The sequence below is a fragment of the Leucoraja erinacea genome, chromosome 7 (genome assembly GCF_028641065.1).
Source record: "Leucoraja erinacea ecotype New England chromosome 7, Leri_hhj_1, whole genome shotgun sequence".
Taxonomy (NCBI): domain Eukaryota; kingdom Metazoa; phylum Chordata; class Chondrichthyes; order Rajiformes; family Rajidae; genus Leucoraja; species Leucoraja erinaceus.
In genome coordinates this window covers 8,994,490-9,018,122 of record NC_073383.1, presented here as the reverse complement: position 1 = coordinate 9,018,122, position 23,633 = coordinate 8,994,490, and the positions used below count along the sequence as shown (strand labels likewise).

At 41.4% G+C, this 23,633-nt stretch overlaps 1 protein-coding gene across 1 annotated transcript in view; it reads left to right on the top strand.

The window, feature by feature from the left end:
- The window catches only part of LOC129698622 (collagen alpha-2(V) chain-like), a 245,989-nt gene that overhangs the window by 134,172 nt on the left and 88,184 nt on the right, over positions 1 to 23,633 (top strand). The window contains exons 17-18 of the mRNA XM_055637740.1: positions 4,044 to 4,088; positions 5,285 to 5,338. Of these exons, the coding sequence (XP_055493715.1) occupies positions 4,044 to 4,088; positions 5,285 to 5,338 (99 nt within the window). The remainder of the gene's footprint in view (positions 1 to 4,043; positions 4,089 to 5,284; positions 5,339 to 23,633) is intronic.

The window sequence follows — 23,633 nt, the reverse complement described above, 5'->3', positions numbered from 1 at the left end:
GCAACAGATTTCCTGCTTTAAAACCTGGCAAGTTGCCAGAGGACGATGGATTGGGGCAGTTGGATGTTGCAGGGATGCTACTGAATGGGATGCAGGAGACCAGGAATGGGCTGGGCAATGGAGGCCGGGGTGGATGGAATTGCACTCAATGGGGAATTCAGTGAGTGCATGTTTGGTGTGAGATCTGATCAGGAACAGCCAACTAGCGACATCTGAAAATTGGGGTAATTGGAAATGATCTAAACCATATCACCAAATGCCTGAAGAGAATCTTTACAAACAAATATTCTGCCACATTACCAGTGAGAACTCGCCAGTGCAAAGCTTCATGCCCAAGGTATCACGGTCATTCTGAAGTACAGATACACACTACTACAGATTTACACACTACTTAAGCATATACACTACTTAACTACTCCAATATCCGCATCCCAGGGGAGTCTTGACTCTTTCCCGTGGCTAACGGGTTAAATAATAATGAGACTTCTTGCAATTGTTTAGTACAGCTTGGACTTCATCTTCCATGCAAGATCCACAAGCACTATTTATCAGCAACCACCCCCTCCCCCACCTTTTTCCCAACCCTCTGTTCTCAGTGCCTCACTTGGATGCTCACCCATTTTTTCCACAAACCCGCCCCCTTTCTCACCCCCCATCCCGCCTTCCTCTGGCTTCATATTTCCTGCCTTCTCTCCTTATCTCCTTATCAAACAGCCTTTTGTCATTTCATCCCTGGCCTTTGTCCAACCATCTGCCCAATCAAACCCCCTCTTACCTGTATCTAATGATAACCAAAGATCCTATATAGATAGACCACTCCTGCTAAATTCAATGGGCTGATGTGTAGTACGCAACGGAGCGGAACATGGCCTTTTTTTCATCCATTTCCGTAACCGGACCTGACCTGACCCGACCCAACTCGCAGTGTAATCAACGTTGCGGGGGAACAGTTTGTGTTAATAAATTAAAATTCTGAAAATTATTTTTGCGAGGATGTTTCCGTAACCGGCTTCTGTCTCCGCACTATTATCCTATGGGATCTTTGGTGCGGAGATGGAAGCCGGTTAAGGAAATGGGGCCGAAAATTACCCATGAATCTGCCCATGACTGTACTATGTCTTTTTTGTCGAGTGGACTATCTTGCTCGCTAGAGGATCTTTGCTGATAACGTGCCAGGCTTTATCCAGCCCCGCCTCTCTTTCAGCTTTTTCTCTACAACAATCAGTCTGAAGATGGGTCCCAACCCTGAACGTTGCCTGAGGACGATGGATATATATTCTCCAGAGATGTTGCCTGACCCTTGAACTACTCCAGCACTTTGTATCTAATTTTCCTCCCTCAAAATTACATCGACAATTAGAGAATCCTGAATAAATTATCGTTATATACATCTTTTTAATTTTATTTATTTATTTATTTAAAAAAAAAATCTTGTTTATTTTATTAGGTTAATACAGTACAAAACAGTACAGTGGAACCTAATTTTAGGTGCCAACTATGTCATACCGTAATCCATTCTATGTACAACCTCTAGTTTTATGTTATGAGAAGGAAGTAAGTAGGACAAGAAAAAGAAAACAATAGAAAGAGGAATGAGTGGAAAAATAGATGGTAGAGAGTAGAAATAAGAGAGTTATATACATTTAAGGTGGACAAAAATGCTGAGAAACTCAGCGGGTGAGGCAGCATCTATGGAGCGAAGGAAATAGGCACCGTTTCGGGTCGAAACCCTTCTTCAGACTGATGTGAGGGTGGGGGGCTGAGTGGGAGCTGAAAAGGGGAGGAGAAAGGAGAAAAATTAGAAAAGTCAATTAGAGAAATTAGAGAAGTCAATGTTCATATCGCTGGGGTGTAAACTGCCCAAGCGAAATATGAGGTGCTGCTCTTCCAATTTACTGTGGTCCTCACTCTGGCCATGGAGGAGGCCAGGCAGAAAGGGTCGGATTCGGAATGGGAGGGGGAGTTGAAGTCCTGAGCTACTGGGAGATCAGGTTGGTTAATTACTGAAAAGAGAGACTTGGGTTTGGTGAAACAATGCATGTTTGTGACCAGATTCAAAATATAAATGATCTCCATAACTTATTTATATATTTCTGTTCCCCTTATCTTGGATCTATTATATAATTTAGGAATGGCTGTGCATTCATAATATTGCAAACAAATCATCTATTGACCAAATTTAATGAACAAATATAAACAATAAAGTGTGAAATTCAGTTAAGTCTTGACTCGATGAGGTATACTTTAGGTTAGTTGTGCACTATGTGCACTATGTCTAAAATTCACATTGCTTGGTCTGTTATTATCTATCAGATGATTCCATTATTATTATTATTATTATTATTTTTATAATTATTAGTATATAATTTATTATTCATATTCAACGAGAATTAATTTTTAATTGTTATCATTGTGCATTCAGCCTTTCTGAAGTTATTTCACGACCAAGCATTTAGCTGATCGTGCTTCCCCATTTCTCCCGATCACAAGGTTGATCAATTAGTGGACCTGATCCACCAGTTAGAGAGGAAATCACACATAGACCGTGGAGATTTAGTCAGAGAAGTTAATTCGGGCAACGTTCCTCCCTGCCACCATCTATCTTCGCAGACCAGCACCTGTTCTGAAGTTTGCCAACTTCTCCACACAATACCTTGAATTATTCCCTTATTCATAAGCGTCAGAGTGTTCACGTGGCAAAGATTAATGCTTTTGCAAGTAGCTGCACGTGTAAGACATTCTATCCATCACCCTTTGATCCTCAGCTGAAAGGATACAAATAAGCTTGTCAGTTTGGGCCTTCGGATCAATTAATCTCATCCTGCCAAAGCATATGTCTAGATCTCACTCCCCATTTCATTCAGAAACCTACTTTAAAGATTTATCTAAAAGTTGAAAGGAATTATCAGAAGCTTAGAGCTTTAGCATTTGTCAGGGTTTACCCTATTTTACTTGATCAGATTTGGTGTAAATCCTTCTCCTGTAAACAAATGTGATGCCAGAGTGCATAAACATTTAAATCTGTAATCATTTCCCAACATGTTTCTATAGAAATCATCTCTTATCAGACATTTTGTCTGCGTTCGAGGCTAAACTATGCAGAACGTGTTCACCTCTCATGAAATCGAAAGCCAAGTCATTACTAATCTCTTTTCCTTGCCCACCTTGCCATTGCATGTAGATCAAATGTTAGAGGGGAATTATTTACAATGGGACCCAGACATAGCTAAAGAAGGAGTGTTATTGAATACAGCTGTTAATGGTGGCTGACTAGAATCTAAATTCTGCTTCTAAGATCTGCTTCTAAGATGGCGCCCAACACAGGCGATTATTTGTGTGCTAGCCACAGAAGCAGATCTGCAAACTCACATTACAATCACTCCACAATAAATCCGTACTCCTACAGCAACATTTCCTAATTTAACTCTGCTGGCTTTACTTTGCACTAAATGTTATTCCCTTATCATGTATCTATACACTGCAAATGGATTGATTGTAATCATGTATCATCTTTCTGCTGACTGGTTAGCACCCTACAAAAAGTTTTTCACTGTGCATCGGTACTACGTGACAATGAACTAAATTGAAACTAAATTCAGTTCACAACTCCATTGCTCTGAGTGAATTGAATGCAAAAACTCTGGTAAAGACTGTGGGGTTCAAAGAGACATTTCATCGACATATTGAAAGAAGCAGAAGATAATTCATTGTCATTGTAAATCATGTTATTGTGAAAAATATATTTTTCGAAAGTTAGATTTCAGTCTATACCGTCGATTGCACATTCCAAATTGAGAAACAAATTAGAGGCCAAGTTGGTGCAGCACTCCAGAGGGCAGAGTTAGCATGAGCTGTCCACTTGTTACTGTGAATTTAAATTTTCATTTGGAAAACAAGTCATACAAATCAATGGGCAATACACTGCGATTGAAAATTAACTTGCACAGAGACGTATGTACACAGCGGCATGTGGTGTTATGAATGGATACAGAGAAAACACCAGCATCAAAAGATTTCTGAAATTTTTTTTGTTTTGTCTTCAGGGTCCTCGCGGGGCTATTGGTGCCCCTGGTCTGCCAGGTTCAACGGTGAGTGACATTTTGTATTTTGTATTTGCCCTGTTGTTAGATGTAATATCATGTCTGCTTTCATGACCCCATTTAGTTTAGTTTCGCAGAGTATGTAAATTAACTCTTCAGTCCACCCAGTCCATGCCAACCGTTAATCACTCGTTCACACTGTGTTATCTCACTTTCTTAATAATTTCTTACACACTAGGGGCAATTAACAGAGGTCATTTAACAAACCCACATGTCCTTTTGGACATGGGGGCAAATTGGAGAACCTGGAGGAACCCCATGGAGTCGCAGAGAAAACGTGCAAACTCCACCCCAGCAGCTGAAATCAGGGTGGAACCTGCGTTTCTGGTGCCATCAGGCAGTAGCTCTGCCAGCAGCACCCTTCTGCCACCCTTGTTTGATTTCTCAGCATTACTTTGAAGCCAGTGGTTTAATAAGTGAAGGCTCTTCAATGCAAAACCAAATGTGATTTGTTTTTTTGGCTACCTCTTATTTTGCACAGCCACTGCTCATCTAGGCAGAATCTGCTTGCAAACGGTATTAATTATGAAATGAAAGAAAGGATCATACTTTATTTGCCAATAATTAAACTGTCATAGATAATGTGTCGTATACCAACCAGGCTAGAAACCATCCATTTTCCTGAGCTGATGTCATGGCAAACTTTACAATGTATTCACTAACTTTCATTAGGTTTGTAATAGTTGCCAAACTCTTTGGATCCGTTTCCATTTTTTATACTTGGCTTCAATTTTCAAAGTAGTTGCTAGCAAACAAAGCAACAACAGAATAGCTTTAAGTTTCTTTTTAAAATTAAGTTCACAAAAAAAATCAGGAAAATATCTATTTATTATGACTTTTGTTTCCTGGTATGGTGTTTCTTGAGAATCAAGTAAACATTCATTCCTAAACAGATTGATTCATTGCTATCTTTACGCTATGCTTTTCCCATCACGGTGCATAATAGAAATATTTGATTTTACATTTTGTGATTTTGATTATGAGCTACTTTTACAAACCTCATTAATGTAAATTTGATTCTTGATAGCTGCCCTAAGTAAACATACAGTACTGAGAGCATCAGCCATCACTTCTCCAGTTAATGTAGGGAGGCTCAAGTACTTGGAGTCTTCAATAAATCTTCTAGGGGACATTATTGGTCTTTCATAATTGCAGTTGTATGTAATGATGTTTATTTTATTTAGGGTCCACTTGGTTTAATGGGCGCTTCAGGTTTCCCAGGCCAGCCTGGTGCTAAGGTAATTATAAAAATGTGTTTGTAACTCTCTTCATTAGAGCTGTTCAGATAAGGTCCTGACTCTCACACTTTGTTTTTCCTTCCCGCTGCTCGCCTTGGTACATAACCTACGTCAAGAAAGATCATCCTAAAACAGAAACTTTTGCAAACGTGTTTAATTTGCAATGTCTGTAGATCTGCAGAAACTCCTTTAACACACATTGCTTTTGTCAACATTTGTGTGTTTTCTGAGGAACATTTTTGACTGCTCTTCTTAATTTCTAATCATGATAGTTATCGGCTTCTGTTAAAAGCATTTCTGATGTTTGAAATCTGGTGCCAAATTGTGAATACATCGGGGGAGTCTTTTGCAAAATATTCTTTTTGAAAGAGAGATGAATGAAATGATGATCTATTACCGGGATTACATTGTGGAATTTGTTACAAGGGAAATAAATCTCTTGACTGACTTGTTTTGTGTTCCATGCCAGATACTTGCTGTGAATGTTTTTCTTTTGCTGAAGCTTAGCTTGAGAAATGTCAGTGATTCCTAGTTATGTCAGCTTGGCTGCATTAGTCGTGTTTTTGCCTCTGTTGAGTCGGTTTGCTGTGGAATCAAATCTTCTTCCACTACTTGCACGTGTACCCAGAGCTGTCATGCCACAGCATTATTGAATGTACGGCTTTTCCAATGAAATCCTGCTCAAAAAATCACTGATGTTAAAAATCCAGCCATGTAATATGTTTGTTTTGCTGCAATGGCCGCTGATTTGCATCTCAGATCCTGAGGGTCCAGGGTAATGTGCTTCCAGCCTAATTCTGTTGGTTGTGAGATGTCTGACATTATGATCGTGGACCTGATGATTCTACCACAGATACCTTGCCAGAGGTGCTTGCTAGACCATGGGAGTGGGAGAGAAGTTAGAGCGGTGGTGCTCACCTCCCACAATTTAGGCTTGATTTCCACCTGCTCTTCACAAAGTCCATTGTGTTTGATCCATGGTTGTGGCATTGTTGACAATAGTGTGTTATAGTTCCACATTGGGTTGTCCATGAAGGTCATTTGACACTGGCTTTCTCACAGGGATAGGTTGCTGTATTGCAAGTCTAGCTCATTGGTGATGGCTAAGCCCACATCATGAAGCAAATATTTTCTTCCAGTTTGCTCATCCAGATGAAGGTGTAGCATAACCTTGTTCTTAGCATTGGCCATCTATTCTCAAGCAGAGTGTTGATGTTGGTGTCAATACATCTGAGTTCTCGGGCCATCTCAGAGAGCGATATTCTATTGCTATTACGGTTGCTCTTGATATTGCAGGCCCCGTACTTCACTACGAGGTGTGGAAGATGCCCATGTTTGATTTCTTGTAATGCAGGGTAATGGGTGGTTGGAGTTTGGAACTCACTTTTAGAGAGAATAATAGAGGCAGAATCTTTATCACGTTCACACAGTACCTAGGTGTAAACTTGAAACTGTGATTTTAAGGGCTAGGGAGGTATTGTTGAAAAATGAGATAATGGTGTGTGCCTCTTTTACAACAGGCATGGGCACGTTGAATTGAAAGGTCTCTTATGTTGTCGGCTTCTGTTAATCCTAAGATTTCTACTGTACAATTTGTGTGTGCTTCCTGCACTGGTGCGAAAGAACATAAGTTGTTCACAGACCTGACCCACGTTATCCAGCACTGTCCCACGTAGACATGACAGACACCAGACAGTGGCCTCTGACAACAATTCATTTGGGCGTTAATCCAGTATCCTGCTCTATACATTTTTTATAATAGCAGACAAAATGTGTAGAAAGGAACTGTGGATGCTGGTTTAAACCGAAGATAGACACAAACTCAGCAGGCCTGGCAGCATCTCTGGAGAGTAGGAACGGGTGACATTTCGTGTCGAGACATTTCCTCACACTCGTAAGAGCAGTTATTCTCGGAAGCATTTTATTAACTTACCATGAGGTTCTGGTTGGCTGGATTGACCATTGTTACTAACTGTGATACATTCTGATATCTGCAGTTACAACAGCCTCAGAAAAGCATTCGAGTCAGCCACGCCATCCTGAACGCAATGACGTCATTACACAATCGGTGCAGGTTTTTATTGAAACAGATTGTGTGCTGCAGCTTGGAAATGACATGAGACACATACAATTTCAGCATGCTGAGTGAATAAATCGCAAGGATCACTTTGGCTACAGAGCCTTTCAGCACAAGTCCAGTTTGAATTGATTTGACAAGTCCAGTATCTCATGACAGTCATGTTGATCAAAGTTAATAAGTTCATACGTTATAGGAGCAGAATTAGGTCTTTCAGCCCATTGTCAACTCCACCATTCAATCATGGCTGATCTACACCTGCCTTCTCTCCATAACCCCTGACACCCGTATTAATCAAGAATTTATCAATCTCTGCCTTAAAAATATGCATTATTTTGGCCGCTACAGCCTTCTGTGGGAATGAATACCACAGATTCACCACCCTCTGAATAAATAAATTCCTCCTCATCTCCTTTCCAAAGTTTCTAATGGCAGAGATGATGATCAATATTAGTTGCTTTTGGTGAGGGAACATGACTAATATATTCCAGTTTGCTGATAGTACAAAGCTGTGTGGCTTTGTAGATTGTGTGGAGGAGGGTGTGGATGTCTTCAAGAGGATATAAGCAGGTGGTGAATGGGCATGGGCAATGGCATGAATTATAGGACATAAAACAGTCCAGGACTGGGCCCTTGGCTCTGACCATGGTGCCAATATAAACAAATCCATCTGTCTGCTCTACTCTATGCCTGATCATGTGTCTGCCCTAATTCTTCTAAAATGTTGCTATAATTTCTGCTTCTAACACCTCCCCTGGCAGGGCGTTTCAGATACCTACCACCCCTCCGTGTAAAGAAAACCTGCCTCATTATTCTCCTTTAAACATTAAATGATGAGAAACTGAAAGGTGTTGTGTTGTGTGAGACCAGGATATGCACGTCATTGTCTTTTTCTTTGTAAATCAGCACCAGCAGTTCCTTGTATCGATGTGATTGCATTCACGTTTCCTGACCTCTGCTACCTAAATTCAGAATCTTTAGACTGCCTCATGATAGACTTTTCATTGTGCTCAAATGTGATGGTTCTGCCCAACTCTTGCACTCCACACCTGGAACATATTTTAAAGTTTTTTTAATTTTTAGAGATACAGTGCGAACACAGGCCCTTTGGTCCCCCCGAGTCCGCACTGACCAGTGATCCCCACACACTAACACTATCCTACACACACTAGGGACAATTTACATTTGCACCGAGCCAATTAAACTACAAACCTGTACATCTTTGGAGTGTGGGAGGTAACTGAAGATCTCGGAGATAACCCACGCAGTCACGGGGAAAACGTGCAATCTCCGTACAGACAGCACCCGTAGTCGGGATCGAACCTGGGTCTCCGGCGCAGCAACTCTCCCATTGTGCCACCATGGCCGTGGTGGTGATGTGCCATCCCTTCTATCTCCATCCAGAAAGCAAATATGAAGGGAAACAGCATATTTCATTTATTTAAAAAAATTATTATGAAAGGTTTGGAGTACAAGAGTAAAGAAACTCCACTACAATGATATGGGGCTCTAGTGGGATTTCAGCTGGATTACTGTATTCTGCTCCAGAGTAATTGGGTGATACAATGTGGAAATAGGCCCTTCACCCCAATCTATCTACACTGGCCAAATGTCCCAACTACTCTAGTCCCACCTGCCAGAATTTGGTCCATATCCCTCCAATCCTGATCTATTCATGTACCTGTCTAACTGCTTCTTAAATGTTGGGATAGTCCCTGACTCAACTACCTCCTCTGGCAGCTTGTTCCATACACCCACCACCCTTTGTGTGTGAAAGAATTACCCCTCAGATTCCTATTAAATCTTTTCCCTTTCACCTTAAACCTATGTGAGATGGAGGGACTGGAGTGAGGTTCATAAGATCGATGACCTCAATGGAGGATTGGTCCCAAAAAGGATTTGGGACTGGATTTTCGGCAGTTTAGAAGAATGAAAGGTAGTTTGATTGAAACATACAAACCTTCCCATATTTGGTGCCAAGAGCAGGCATTGCAGTCTCAATATAAAGCTCAGCATAAGAAGAGAAAATAGGAAAGTCATGATTCTGTGAGATTGTCTAAAGATCCTGAGTTTAGGCAGCTGAGAGGCCGGGAAGGCAAGATAAATGTTTAAATCACTTTTTTGTCTCTGGATTCTTTGTGTTACAGGAGGAGTTTAAGTACTTTCTTGACATGCATGAAAATATTTTTTTCACCCAGTTGGCAGTGAATCTTTCTAGGCTTAGTGTCTAGATGTTTTCAAGACACAGATTGATAGTTATTTAGAAATTAAGGGATTCAGGATGGAAAATGGTATTGAGGTAGATCAGGAGTAGTGTACCCGAACTTTCAGAAAGCATTTGATAAGGTCCCACATAGGAGATTTAGTGGGCAAAATTAGAGCGCATGGTATTGGTGGTAGGGTACTGACATGGATAGAAAATTGGTTGGAAGACAGGAAGCAAGGAGTAAGGATTAACTGGTCCCTTTCAGAATGGCAGGCAGTGACTAGTGGAGTACCGCAAGGCTCAGTGTTGGGACCACAGCTATTTACAATATACATTAATGATTTAGATGATGGGATTAAAAGTAACATTAGCAAATTTGCAGATGATACAAAGCTGGGTGGCAGTGTGAACTGTGAGGAGGATGCTATGAGGATGCAGGGTGACTTGAACAGGTTGGGTGAGTGGGCAGGTGCATGGCAGATGCAGTTTAATGTGGATAAATGTGAGGTTATCCACTGTGGTGGCAAAAACAGGAAGGTAGATTATTGGTGGTAAAAACAGGAAAGCAGATGGTGTCAAGTTGGGAAAAGGAGAAGTACGAAGCGATCTGGGGGTCCTTGTTTGTCAATCACTGAAAGTAAGCATGCAGGTACAGCAGGCAGTGAAGAAAGCTAATGGCACGTTGCTCCTTTGTATAGGAGCAAAGAAGTCCTTCTGCAGTTGTACAGGGCCCTAGTTAGACCACACCTGGAGTATTGTGTGCAGTTTTGGTCTCCAAATTTGAGGAAGGACATTTTTGCTATTGAAGGAGCGCAGCGTAGGTTCACGAGGTTAATTCCCGGATAGCGGGACTGTCACATGTTCATAGAATGGAGCGGCTGGGCTTGTACGCTCTGGAATTTAATAGGATGAGAGAGGATCTTATTGAAACATACAAGATTACTAAGATTAGACAAGCTAGAGGCAGGAAACATATTCCCGATGTTGGGGGAGTCCAGTACCAGGGGCACAGTTTAAGAATAATGGGTATGCCATTTAGAACCGAGATGAGGAAAAACGTTTTCATCCATAGACTTGTGAATCTGTGGAATTCTCTGCATCAGAAGGCAGTGGAGGCCAATTCTCTCGATGCTTTCAAGAGAGAGTTAGATAGAGCTCTTAAAGATAGCGGAGTCAGGGGATATGGTGAGACGGCAGAAACAGGTTACTGAATGTGAATGATCAGCCATGAATGGCGGTGGTGGCTCGCAGCGCCGAATGGCCTACTCCTGCATCTACTGTCTATTGAAGCACAACCTGATTTTATTTTGCACGTTGGGAAAGTCGCGTACTAGGTGTTTCAATATTAGTCAAGCTGCGCCCTGATTAAAGTATGAAAGTAATGTTTCTGTGAGGTCAAGATAATTTAATTGTCATAGGTACTGAAATAGAACAATGAAATTCTTACTTGTAGCAGCATAACAGGTCAATAGATAACGTAATAAACAAACAAAACAAGTTCACTAAATATGGACCTCCTGGTTCATTCAAGGCTTCTTCAAAGGTTGTGGTACAGTTGGATGGCTTTGGTGGGAATACACTCTTCCAAACATTTCCTGATGAAGTCAGTAACAACCATGGCATATTCATTCAGGTCCATTGCTGAGTCCTCGAACATCCCCCAAGTCTCGCGACCCCTCAGAGCAATCCTGGAGTTCCGCTGCCTTCCCTGACCAGCTCTGTGTAGTCCAAACCACAGGGCCTGATGGAAGTAAAGTCCCTCAGGAGGTAGAAAGGATAGCACTTGACCACCATATGTTCCAGGTGTGGAGCGCAAAAGTTGGACAGGATCATTACGTCTGAGCACTAAGAAAGGTTTATCATGAGGCAGTATAAATATTCTGAATTTAGGCAACAGAGAGGCCAGGAAAGGTGAATGCAAACACATCAATTCAAGGAACTGCTGATGCTAGTTTACCAAAAAAAACACACAAACGAGCGGCACGTTGGCGCAGCGGTAGGGTTGCTGCCTCACTGTGGCAGAGACTTGGGTTCGATCTAGACTCCGGGTGTTGGCTGTACGGAGTTTGTACGTTCTTCTCTGCATGGGTTTTCTCCAGGACGTTTCGGGTCAAGACCCTTCTTTTCAGACCGAAGAAGGGTCTCGACTCGAAATGTCACCCATTGCTTCTCTCCAGAGATGCTGCCTGTCCCGCTGAGTTACTGCGGCTTTCTGTCCATCCTCAAATGATGTCACACGCTCCAGATGGCTGTGCGTATGCATGGAATCGTGCCCGACCTTCGCGGGACCGTCTCGGCTCAACGCGACCATGCGGTGGCGTAATTTGCATGCCAAGGACACGTAAGTGGGACAGGCCCTTCAGTTACCTAAAAGTGGAGAATTTAATAGTCATCCCATTAGGCTGTAAGCTACCCAGGTAAAATATGGGGCACTGTTCCTATAGTTTGTGCGCGGCCTTGCTCTGCATTGGAGGAGGAGGCCCAGGACAGAAAGGTCAATAAGGGAAAGGGGAATTTAAATATTCAGCAAGTTGAATAAGAAAGGCATAGATAGTAGAGTGGTTGTGGAAAGGATGTTTCCACTGGTGGGAGAGTCCAGGACAAGAGGTCATAGCATCAGAATTAAAGGGCACACTTTTAGAAAAGAGGTGAGGAGGAACTTCTTTAGTCAGAGGGTGGTGAATCTGTGGTACTTGTTGCCTCAGAGGGCTGTAGAGGCCAAGTCAGTGAATATTTTTAAGGCAGAAATAGACAAGTTCTTGATTGGAATGTTTGTAAGGGTTATGTGGAGAAGACAGGAAAATGGGATTAGGAGGCAGAGATCAACCATGATTGAATGGCGGAGTAGACTCGATGGGCCGAATGGCCTAATTCTACTCCTATAACGTGAACTTGTGAATGCAAATGTTTGAATGGTATTTTTCCTGTGGATTCTTTGTGGTTCAAGAGGAGCTGAAGTACATTCCTGGATCCAATAAGTAGTCATTGGCTTTTCCTGCTCTGCCCACACTGGCGTTTTCTGCCAGAACACCACATCAGTGCGATCCTCATGCTTGGAATTGTTCCCTTGTTTCCCAGAATCTCCTGGCGTCCTCCTATTTTGTCTGTTAAACGTAACCTCTATCCCACAGGGAATGGAGCTGCACAATTTAAGAAAGGCCCGGAGTTAAGCTAGCCCTCCCCTTAAGTTGAACTCTGCACGGCATCAACTTTTTATTGTGTACCTCGCCCACTGTTTGTAGCATAAATTCATGTGATAAGAGCAGATTTTGGCCAGTTGGCCCATCAAGTCTACTCTGCCATTCAATCATGGCTGATCTGTCTCTCCTCTTAACCCTATTCTCCTGTCTTCCCTCCTAACCACTGACACTCTTACTAATCAAGAATCTGTTAATCTGCACCTAAAACATACCCAATGATTTGACTTTCCCAGGTTAAAATTGTTCGCAAAGATGCTTTAAGCATTTTGTACTGCTTCCAGCTTTGAATCAAATGTAAAGATTTCCATGTGATGATAATTATATTCTCTGCCTCAGAGGGCGGTGGAGGCCGGTTCTCTGGATACTTTCCTAGATAGGCTCTTAAAGATAGCAGAGTCAGGGGATATGGGGAGAAGGCAGGAACAGGGTACTGATTGGGGATAATCAGCCGTGATCACATTGAATGGCGGTGCTGGCTCGAAGGGCCGAATGGCCTACTCCTGCACCTATTTTCTATTGTCTATTGTCTATTGTCTATACTTAGCTCCTGAACAGTTGAGTTCTGATGCTGAATTCTGATGCACAGGATTACATTAAATGTTGGTCAAATGAAATCAACATGATCTTAGATATTCCAGGAATTTCACTTTACAATGGGGATTGACCTTGCGCCATTGCACATTGAAAACTAATAAACTCAAGGTTGATTGAAGTTAACAGAATATCTCTCACCAAAGCAGTATCAATTGCAGTCAAATTATAAATGTAATTGCCAACTAGTGTGGGTTTAATTTAGTTGGAATGCTACACCTAAAATCTTATGCATCTTTTAAATGATGATCTTTTGAATTCTTTGAGCTGTGGGATAGATATGTTCTTGCCTATCTCTTGAGGTCTTTCAAAGTAAACAGCACAATATACATTCCACAAAGCCCAAGGGAAGGAAACGTCCAGGAGTAATTTGTTACAGTCCATTGATGTGTTTATTACTACTTTAGCTTCTACTTCAGTGACTACTTTAAGTGTGTTTTTGCTTTGCTTTATTCATGTACTCTCATACAGAATTGTTGCTCGATTATTGTAGAACAAGTTATTTGGTTGTGGTCTGCTCAATGAGGTCATAAATACAAATCTCTCAGTAAGTTTGGTGTTATGGCTGAAATTAGAACACAGAACATAGAAATGTACAGCACAGGCACATATTCAGCCCACTATGCCGAGCATTACGCCAAGATAAGCCCATCTCCTCTGACTGTACATGATACATATCTCTCCTCTTCCCTGCATATCAAAGTGCTTATCTAAAATCCTCTTAAATACCCCTGTCATATTACTCACTACCCTGTGTAAAAAGGAATCTGCTCCGCATATCTTCTTTAACCTTTGCCGCACTGATCTTAGATCTTTGCTCTCTAGCCTTTGACATTTCCATCCAGGGAAATAGATACTGACTCTACCCTATCTGTGCCTCTCATAATTTTATATTCTTTTATCAGGTATTGCCTCAACTTCTGGTGTTCTAGAGAAAACTATCCAAATTTGTCCAACCTTTCCTTTTAGCTAATTTTCCCCAATTCAGGCAACATTTTGGGAAACTTCTTCTTCACCTTAGAAACATAGAAAATAGGTGCAGGAGGAGGCCATTCGGCCCTTTGAGCCAGCACCACCATTCATTGTGATCATGACTGATCGTCCCGTATCAATAACCCTTGCTTGCCTTCTCCCCATGTCCCTTGACTCCACTAGCCCCTAGAGCTCTATCTAACTCTCTCTTAAATCCATCCAGTGATTTGGCATCCACTGCCCTCTGTGGCAGGGAATTCCACAAATTCACAACTCTCTGGGTGAAAAAGGTTTTTCTCACCTCAGTCTTAAATAACCTCCCCTTTATTCTAAGACTGTGGCCCCTGGTTCTGGACTCGCCCAACACTGGGAACATTTTTCCTGCATCTAGCTTGTCTAGTCCTTTTATAATTCTATATGTTTCTATAAGATCCCCCCTCATCCTTCTAAACTCCAGTGAATACAAGCCTAGTCTTTTCAATCTTTCTTCATATGACAGCCCCGCCATCCCAGGGATCAATCTTGTGAACCTACGCTGCACTGCCTCAATCACAAGGATGTCCTTCCTCAAATTAGGAGACCAAAACTGTACACAATACTCCAGATGTGGTCTCACCAGAGCCCTATACAACTGCAGAAGAACCTCTTTACTCCTATACTGAAATCCTCTTATTATGAAGGCCAACATTCCATTAGCTTTCTTCACTGCCTGCTGTACCTGCACACCAACTTTCAGTGACCGGTGTACAAGGACACCCAGGTCTCGCTGTATCTCCCCCTTACCTAACCTAACCCCATTGAGATAATAATCTGCCCCCTTGTTTTTGCCGCCAAAGTGGATAACCTCACATTTATCTATATTATACTTCATCTGCCACACATCTGCCCACTCACTCAACCTGTCCAGGTCACCCTGCAACCTCCTAACATCCTCCACATCCTCCACATCCTTCATGTAATAAGGTAGCAAGAATTGCACACAATACTCCAAATGCAGCCTAACCATAGTCTTATAGAGAAGCAGGTGGAAACAAAATGCCATAGTAACTCAAAGAGACAGGCAGCAACTCTGGAGGGAAGGAATGGGTGATGTATTGTGTCGAGAGGGAAGGAGGAATCACAGAGAGGGAGCAGTGAGAGAGGATGTTGCTGAACTCTCATTGGAGAGAGGAGGAGAACTTCTTCAAAGTAAAAATACCTTGAGGTGATTTTGCAGTGGAGCAGAAAGAACTGCAGATGCTGGTTTAAATCGAAGGTTTAAAGATAGACACTAAATGCTGGAGTAACTCAGCGGGACAGGCAGCATCTCTGGAAAAGGGTCTCAACCCGGAACGTCACCCATTCCTTCTCTTCAGAGATGCTGCCTGTCCTGCTGTTACTCCAGCATTTTGTGTCTACTTTCGATTTAAACCAGCATCTGCAGTTCTTTCCTACACTCATAGAGAAGCATTTTGACTTCCCGGTTCTTATACTCAATGCTCTAAACCAATGAAGGTGAGTTTACCATATGCATTCTTTACCACTTGATCTACTTGTGTTGATTCTTTCACGGAGCTATGGACTGACACCAAGATACCTCAACATTGGCAACAACATTTATTCAGGACCTTACCATGAACTGTATACCATCTCCTTACATTCAACCTCCCAAAATCAAACTCCTGACACTTGCTTGGATTAAATTCAATCTGCCATTTCTCCGCCCACTTCTGTAGTTGATCTATATCCCGCTGTATACTTTGGCAGTCTTCCTCACCGTCTGCAACCCCAGCAGTGTTGATGTCAACTAAACCAAATGATCACTGCACTGCCAGGGAAATGCAACAAGTTTACTGCTGCCCTCTAGAAAAGAAAGCCTGCTTCCAGTCTCACAGCCCATTCTCGGGGAGTGTGATTATCTGCTAATGCTCCCTGGCTAATAGATGCTTTCTTTGAAAACTTTGCCTTTATTCAAGAAATTCAACATGGTTATTATCACAAGCAAACAAGATTTTATTTTGTAGAAACAAGGAACTGCAGGTGCTGGTTTACACAGACAGACATAAAGTGCTGTAGTAATTCAGCGGGTCAGGGAGCATCTCTGGAGAACATGGATAGATGACGTTTCAGGTTGAGACCCTTCAGATTTTATTTTGCTGAGCAGGCTTTGATTTAAAAACAGGATGGACACTATATTTTCCCAACACTGCTGCTTACCTTGAGGGCTAAACCAATATTTGACTATTAACAGCACCATTGAAGAGAGAAAAAAAATCAGCATGTTGTTTAACTCCTCAAAATGAATTGATTCCTTTTTATTCTGTTACAGTATCTCAATACTTAAAGCATTGTTTTAATGGTGAGCCTTTCCATGGAGCAGAATAATTAGTGTCATTTAATTATTCTGAATTTTTGTCAAATTTTAATAGCTGTTTGAATCATATGAAGAATCAGACAAAATTAAATTATTATAGTCCATGAAGTGAAGGAAAACATTAGCTGTTCTGGCACAGTCCAAGAGTACAATTCCCTTGAGATCTGACGAATGAAAACTACAGTCTTAAACTTCACGGCCTGGCACTAACTTTTCCTTTGGGTGAACAGCTGTCAATGCAATTCTGACTTCAGCCTCCTCAACAAGGCAGATATGCATGCTTGTTCTGTGAAATCATTAACACTAAGACAGAGTGGAAAATACAGGCAAAGCTGGCTCATTTAGTGGGAAAGTTGAGCAGCATGCTCCACTGCTCGAGATGGTTTCCAGCCGGCAATTAAAAAAATAAGTTCATGAAGAAATCTGTAGCAACTGAATTTGCAACAAATTCCACGTCTCTCAAAGCAATACTCCAGAAGGATTGCAGTAGATCACGGAAGAAGCACTTTATTGTTTACTGCTTTTTTAATTGCCTTGTTTTCCAATGCATACAGTGTTGTGTGTTGTTTCTGGCATTGTGTCTTTATGTGGGCAGATCACTGTCAGGGGTCTCAGTGGAAGAGTAAAATGGAGCAGTACTCATGAAGGGTCTCGACCCGAAATATCAACAGTCCATTTGTCTCCATGGATGCTGGGTGACCTGCTGGGTTCCTCCAGCAGTTCTCCTTTATTTGACCCTGCATCTCAACTCCCAACCAGGCACATGCCTTGATCTATTGTCAATGGGGATGAGGGTTGGTAATGGTTACATGTCTACCATCATTCCCATCAGACACACGGCTCTTGTTGGAAGCAAACCCAGGATTGGGAAGTAATAATAGGATTGGGAAGAGTTACATTGTTGTCTGAAGGTGAAATCATTTTGATAAATCTATTTAATTTATTGGGGGATTGAAAATCATCGAATAGATAATGAGCAATTTGCTGATTTTGTTTCTGTACACGTGACAATAAACTAAACTAAACCAAAATAACCTATTTGGTCTTTTGGAAGACCTATGATATACTGTACTCATGATATTTGAGATGACATACAGGAATGGATTGAAGATTAGTTAATGGATAAAAACAGAGCTGGAATAAATATATTATTTTAGGATTGAGAGGCTGAGACCAGTGGGATGATTTGAATGAGGGGATCTTGTGCAATAGATACAAGTTTGCCCCTAATAAAACTTTGGTTGACAGTGTGGGCTGTGAAGAGATGGCAGGAATGTTTCAAAATGCAATGGACAGACTCAGTGAAAGGGGAAGCACAATAGTTTGAATGTAGTGTGAAAAAATGTGATAGTGTCCACTTTGGTGGCAAAAGTAGAAAGATGGAATATTTTCTAGATGGACAAACAATGAATGTTTTTAGTGTTCAAAGGAACCTAAATGACCTGGTAGACAGTTCCCTGAAAGTCAGCATGAAGGTCCAGCAAGTGATTAACAAATCATCTGCTGACCTCTTATTACAAGAGGATTTGAGCGTTAGTGTGAAATATCTTGTTCCAATTGTAGAGAGTCCAGATGAGAATGCATCTGGACTATTGTATACAATTTAGTGTACGCATATTTTGGAAGCAGAGTACAGCATATGTGTGGTCATGTATAAACAGGATTAACATATATAACTGAATGTAAATGTTAGTACTGGTTTATTATCGTCACGTGTGCTGGCATCCAGTGAAAAAAGTTGTGCTATCCAGCAATTCATAGCCTACATGAGCACATCAGGTAGCAGAAAGGAGAAAAGAAACAGACTGTAGAATTAAAGTTACTGACAAAGTGCAGATAATAAAAAGTGCAAAGCCCACAATGGGATAGATTGGAAGGTTTGGAATTCATATTTGGATCAGCAATATAATGAGCATCTGAGAAGTCCATTCAAGATAGTAATAACAGCAGGGGAGAAGCTGTTCTTGCATTTGTTGACACATGCTTTCAAGTCTCTGTATCTTCTGCCCAATGGAAGAGAGGAGAAGTGGAAATGACTGGAGTGTGAATGGTCCTTGATTATGTTGGTTGCTTTCCCGAGGCAGTAGAGTAGATGGCGGGATAGACTGGTTTGTGTGATAGACTGACAGCATTCACAACTCTCTGTGATTGGTAAGAATCATTGGAGACATGCTGAGTATCCTTACTATTCAGAGGAAATAGTGACATTGGTGTACTTTCATGTCTGTAGCATCTATGTATTTGTACCAGGACAAATTGTTGGCGATATTTACAGCTAGGAACTTGAAGCTTTGGACCATCTCCACTTTAACACCACTGATGCAGACTGGGGCATGTATTCCTCCACATCCTGAAGTTAATGACTAGCTTCTTTCTTTTGCTGACATCATAGGAGAGGTTGGCATCTGGACACTGAGCCACTAAGCTCTCGATCTCTACACTATACTCTGTCTCATTGTACTTTGAAATCCAACCCATAACGCTGGTGTTACCTGCAAACTTGAAAATGAAGTTAGAGCAGATTTTGGCCGCACAGTTGTGATGGAATTTGAGTAGAGGCTGAGAATGTGTCCTTGTGGGGCATTATTATTGAGAATTATGATGGCGGGTGTTTTGTCCACTCTCCTCACTAGCTGTGGATGTGGGTCAGGAAATCAAGGTTTCATTTGCAGAGGGAGATACAGAGATCTAGGTTCAGGAGTTTGGAATTGAGTTTGGTTGGAATTAGGGCGTTGAAGGCAGATCTATAGTCAATAAATAGGAATCTTAAATAAGTGTCTTCATTAACTGGAGAGTCAGAGAGAAGGGTCTGCCATGGGCCTGTTGTGGCAGTAGGCAAACTGCAGGGGCTCAAGGCTGGCTGAGAGCCCACAATTAATGTGCACCATGATCAGCCTCTAGAAGTACTTCATGATGGTAGATGTCCTTTGGGGCATTTGCTGGACAGGAGCCATATTTGGTAGTATTTTGGTAACACACACTTGAGGTCGGCCTGGTTGAAGCTATGATGAACTAGACCTTGGGGTACTTCATTGATACCGCTGTATAGTACCTCCAATGTAAGCTCCCCGTCCACATTGGTGGGATGTAGACAGCAGTGAGGATAGCCAAAGTGAATTCCCGCAGCAGGTAGTAGGGCTGACTACCCTACTGTTTGGCATCAGTGAGTAATGAAGGCCATGAATATGTTGGGTCTACCCCTTGCCTTTGCTGAGCTTGCTGAACGACACTGAGAAGCACTGGGATTATCCACATTAAATGGGAAAATCAAGCAGCCTGTTACTGATTACGTTTAACCCTCCTGGATGTGTATAGTAATGGAAAGTTGCTGCTTGTGGAACCATATCCAATCATGAGTCAATACCCTCAGGACATTAGGCATGCGGATAAAGCATCAGTGAGATGCTTGTTAGAAGGATGAAATATTTGATATACAGACAAAAGCAAGTAATGCCAAATAGTGTAATACAAAATTGAATTCTGTGATGGACAAAAAAAAGTATGTAAATTCCTCACTTGTTTAGGTATGTTTCAATGAAATGGTGCATCTTGAATATGAAGTGTTTATTTGAGCATCTTAATAAAGGTTTAATTCTCAATAACGTACCACTCTAGACATCCAGCTGTTGTTGCTGGTTTGAACAGTGGCTATTAAGTGTGAGCTGACCTGGTTGAATTTATTTGCAGTTATGAAAACTAGGTTATATATTGAAACGGTTTTACTCATGATTTTAATATTTGAGTTTGGTAAGAATAAAAAAAATGGTACTATTATATTCCATGGAATCGTGCCTATGGTATGCTCATGATACCAAGCTAACACCTCATCACTCAAATTCTTGTGGTAAATTAAGCAAGACCTTGCATTCTTCAAGAAAGACATACAATAAATAATTTTACGATCGAATTCAAGCTGCCACTTACAAATCTTTGTAAGGTTCGTGTACACAGTCAGACATGGGAGAAAATTAACCAGAAATAGTCTGGCTATGATTGCATCTAGAGGTGGCAATTGGTAGCTCGAATTCACCCGTAAAATTGTTGATGCCATTCTTGAAGAATGCAAGGTTTTTCACTGTTTACCTCAAGAATTCGAGTGATTAAGTGTTAAGTCTTCAAAAAGACTACATTTAGTATTAAAGCCAATATATGAATTAACAAAACTAATTAGATTTAGGCCAATTACATGCATTTAAAGGGAAGTAAAGTACATGTCATGAGATGGATGTTACCTTCTGAAATGTTTGGCTGTGTTTACACAGACATCTGTGTCCCAGATTGCTTCATGAGGCAAGAATTAGAGTTCATTGGCTGCTGCATTGTTTTAGATTTTAATTTTAGAGATACAGCATTGAAACAGGCTATTCGGCCCATGGAGTCCATGCTGACAATTTTTACATCCACTCTCTACACATTAGGGACAATTCAAAGAGGCTGATTAACCTACGAACCCGCGAGTCTTTAGGATGTGGGAGGAAACCAGAGCAGACAGAGGAAACCCACACAGTCACAGGGAGAACGTGCAAACTCCACACAGACAGTACCAAAGATTAAGATTGAACCCGAGTCTCTGGCACTATGAAGCAGCAGCTCTACCTGATCTGGTCTCCTGATCATTCTCCTGTACCAGGAATTTTAACACGTGCTAGATGGTAACCAGTGCATTTCAGTCAACAAGGTGGTGTTAATCGTTTGAATGATCAACACCAAATGAAGATACAGGAAAGAGACTGCCAGCCCTTTTTCATCACTGATCCTAAATCCTGAATCTCCCAGCCCAACATTCACCAGAAGGCTCAACACTACCTTCTCGTATCTTAAGCATGGAGAATAAATGTTGGGCTTGCTGGCAGTGACAAGATCATTTTAAAAAAACGTAACTGGAAAGTAGTTAATGACTCTGTCTTAAGTTCAATCAAAAAATTGACACAAAAACTGACAAGTATGGCAAATTGTAGTGATAATGTTATGTTGGGAACACCCAAGATATGCACATGACTACCAACTTGAATATACTGTGGGCCACTTTATATGAATGCTTGAAATGTGCAATTTGAACCCAGTAAATCCTGTTGTTTAAATGAACTCTTTCTTATGTATCTACCTTCTACAAACTGCAATTAATTGATATGGATTAATTTCTAATTTTTAACTAGATTTTTGCTAGATTCTTGCTTCTCAATGAGACGTCAAATGCATAGAGTTGTAGAAACCAAAGATGCTATAGGATCTTTGGTAGAAACATGTTAAAGTGACTGCAGATTTGCCATGACCTCATCGATTGCAGCAACAGCTCAAGGTCTGAATGATCTCCTCATATTCCTGCACTCCTTTGTTCCGCACTATAGAAATGGGAGTCCCGTTAATATGAAGTTTGCATTGTATTTTGCATGACAGAAGAGACAGCTGCATGCATGTGCACAGATCTGCTTCGCATCCTGAAAGGTTCAAAGTTTTCAGAAATTAAAAACTTTGGCAGCTCATCAAGTTCAACCATCCCCTTTGGCACATTTAAAACCTTTCACTATATTCCGCTCAAGTCCAAAGAACATGGAATGATCCATCCGAGAAGCTAAATTGCTTGGCTTTAACACAGCCCAGCCCTGGATTTTGCCGTGCCAAACATATGCTGTCACTTTCTTGTCAGTTGAAATTAATGTATATCAAATTGCAATACAATTTATTATCAAAAATCTGCTAAAAGAAAAGAGTTCAAGTCTGTTTGAATCGCATGGAAGAAAACATGTTTTTAGAAAATTTTCTTTGCAATAATATTGTCAAGGGTATAAGAGAAGTTCAGATCTAATTTTAACTGACTGAGCAGCAGGAATGGAGCAGCTATGTGATTGTACTTATAGACAGAATATTCCTGTTGCTTTTCCATGTTATGCATTTTAATTCCTACGTTTCCAACAGCATTGGCATTGATTGTCAAAGGTAAATAGGGGCTCCATTCAAACTTGTGGGTGAGAAGGTTAGAGACCTCACTCTGATGTTAATTTAACTGCCAAGCATGGTTGAGCTGCAAAATGCTGGAATCCTGGCAAGAGATAGGATAGGTTGAAGGTCCCATTGTTGGCTGGGATGGCAATTAAACATTTGGTCCAAATATTTCATTTGCACCTATGTGCTATTTACTTATACTGGGCCTTGTTCTCTCGGTGTCTTCCTGCTGCACTACGTCCAGTTCAAGTCCTCCAGTCACCTCTCCTTCCTGTTTAATTGAACATGAAGTCTTGATGGATTATGTAACAAAGCCAGGGAGTGCGGGAGCCTATGCTGGATCTGGAATGGATTTGACCCTTTGAATGCCACATATTTCAAATAGAGGATAAAGCTTTATCCCAAAGACAAGAAAGATTAATTTGACACATTCTTAACTGTATTCTACGTAAGCCTTCATCTGCCTCAGCTCACCTGCTACTGAATTTCTCACTTTTGTCTTTTATCTCTGGAAATAAAGAACTGCATATGCTGGTTAATACACAAAAGGGCACAGAGTGCTGGAGTAAGTCAGTTGTTCAGGAAGTATCTTTGGTGATCATGTGTAGGAGAAAGTTCGAGATCCAGACTTAAGAATGATCTCGGCCTGAAGCGTCCCCTATCCATGTTATCTCAAAATGCTGCCAGATCTTTAGGAGCCTGTCCCACTTGGGCGTCATTTGCACGTCACGTCATTATCTACGTCACCACACACCATGCGCGCATCACGTGCACGCCATGACGTGCGCGTCATGCGTCGTGACGTGTAAATTATATTGCATAAATGACGCGCAAATGATGCTCAAGTGGGACAGGCCTTTTAGATTTTACTTTAGACATTAGAGATACAGCACAGAAACAGGCCCTTTGGCCCATTGAGTCTGCGCTGACTAGCGATCACTCCATATACAAAT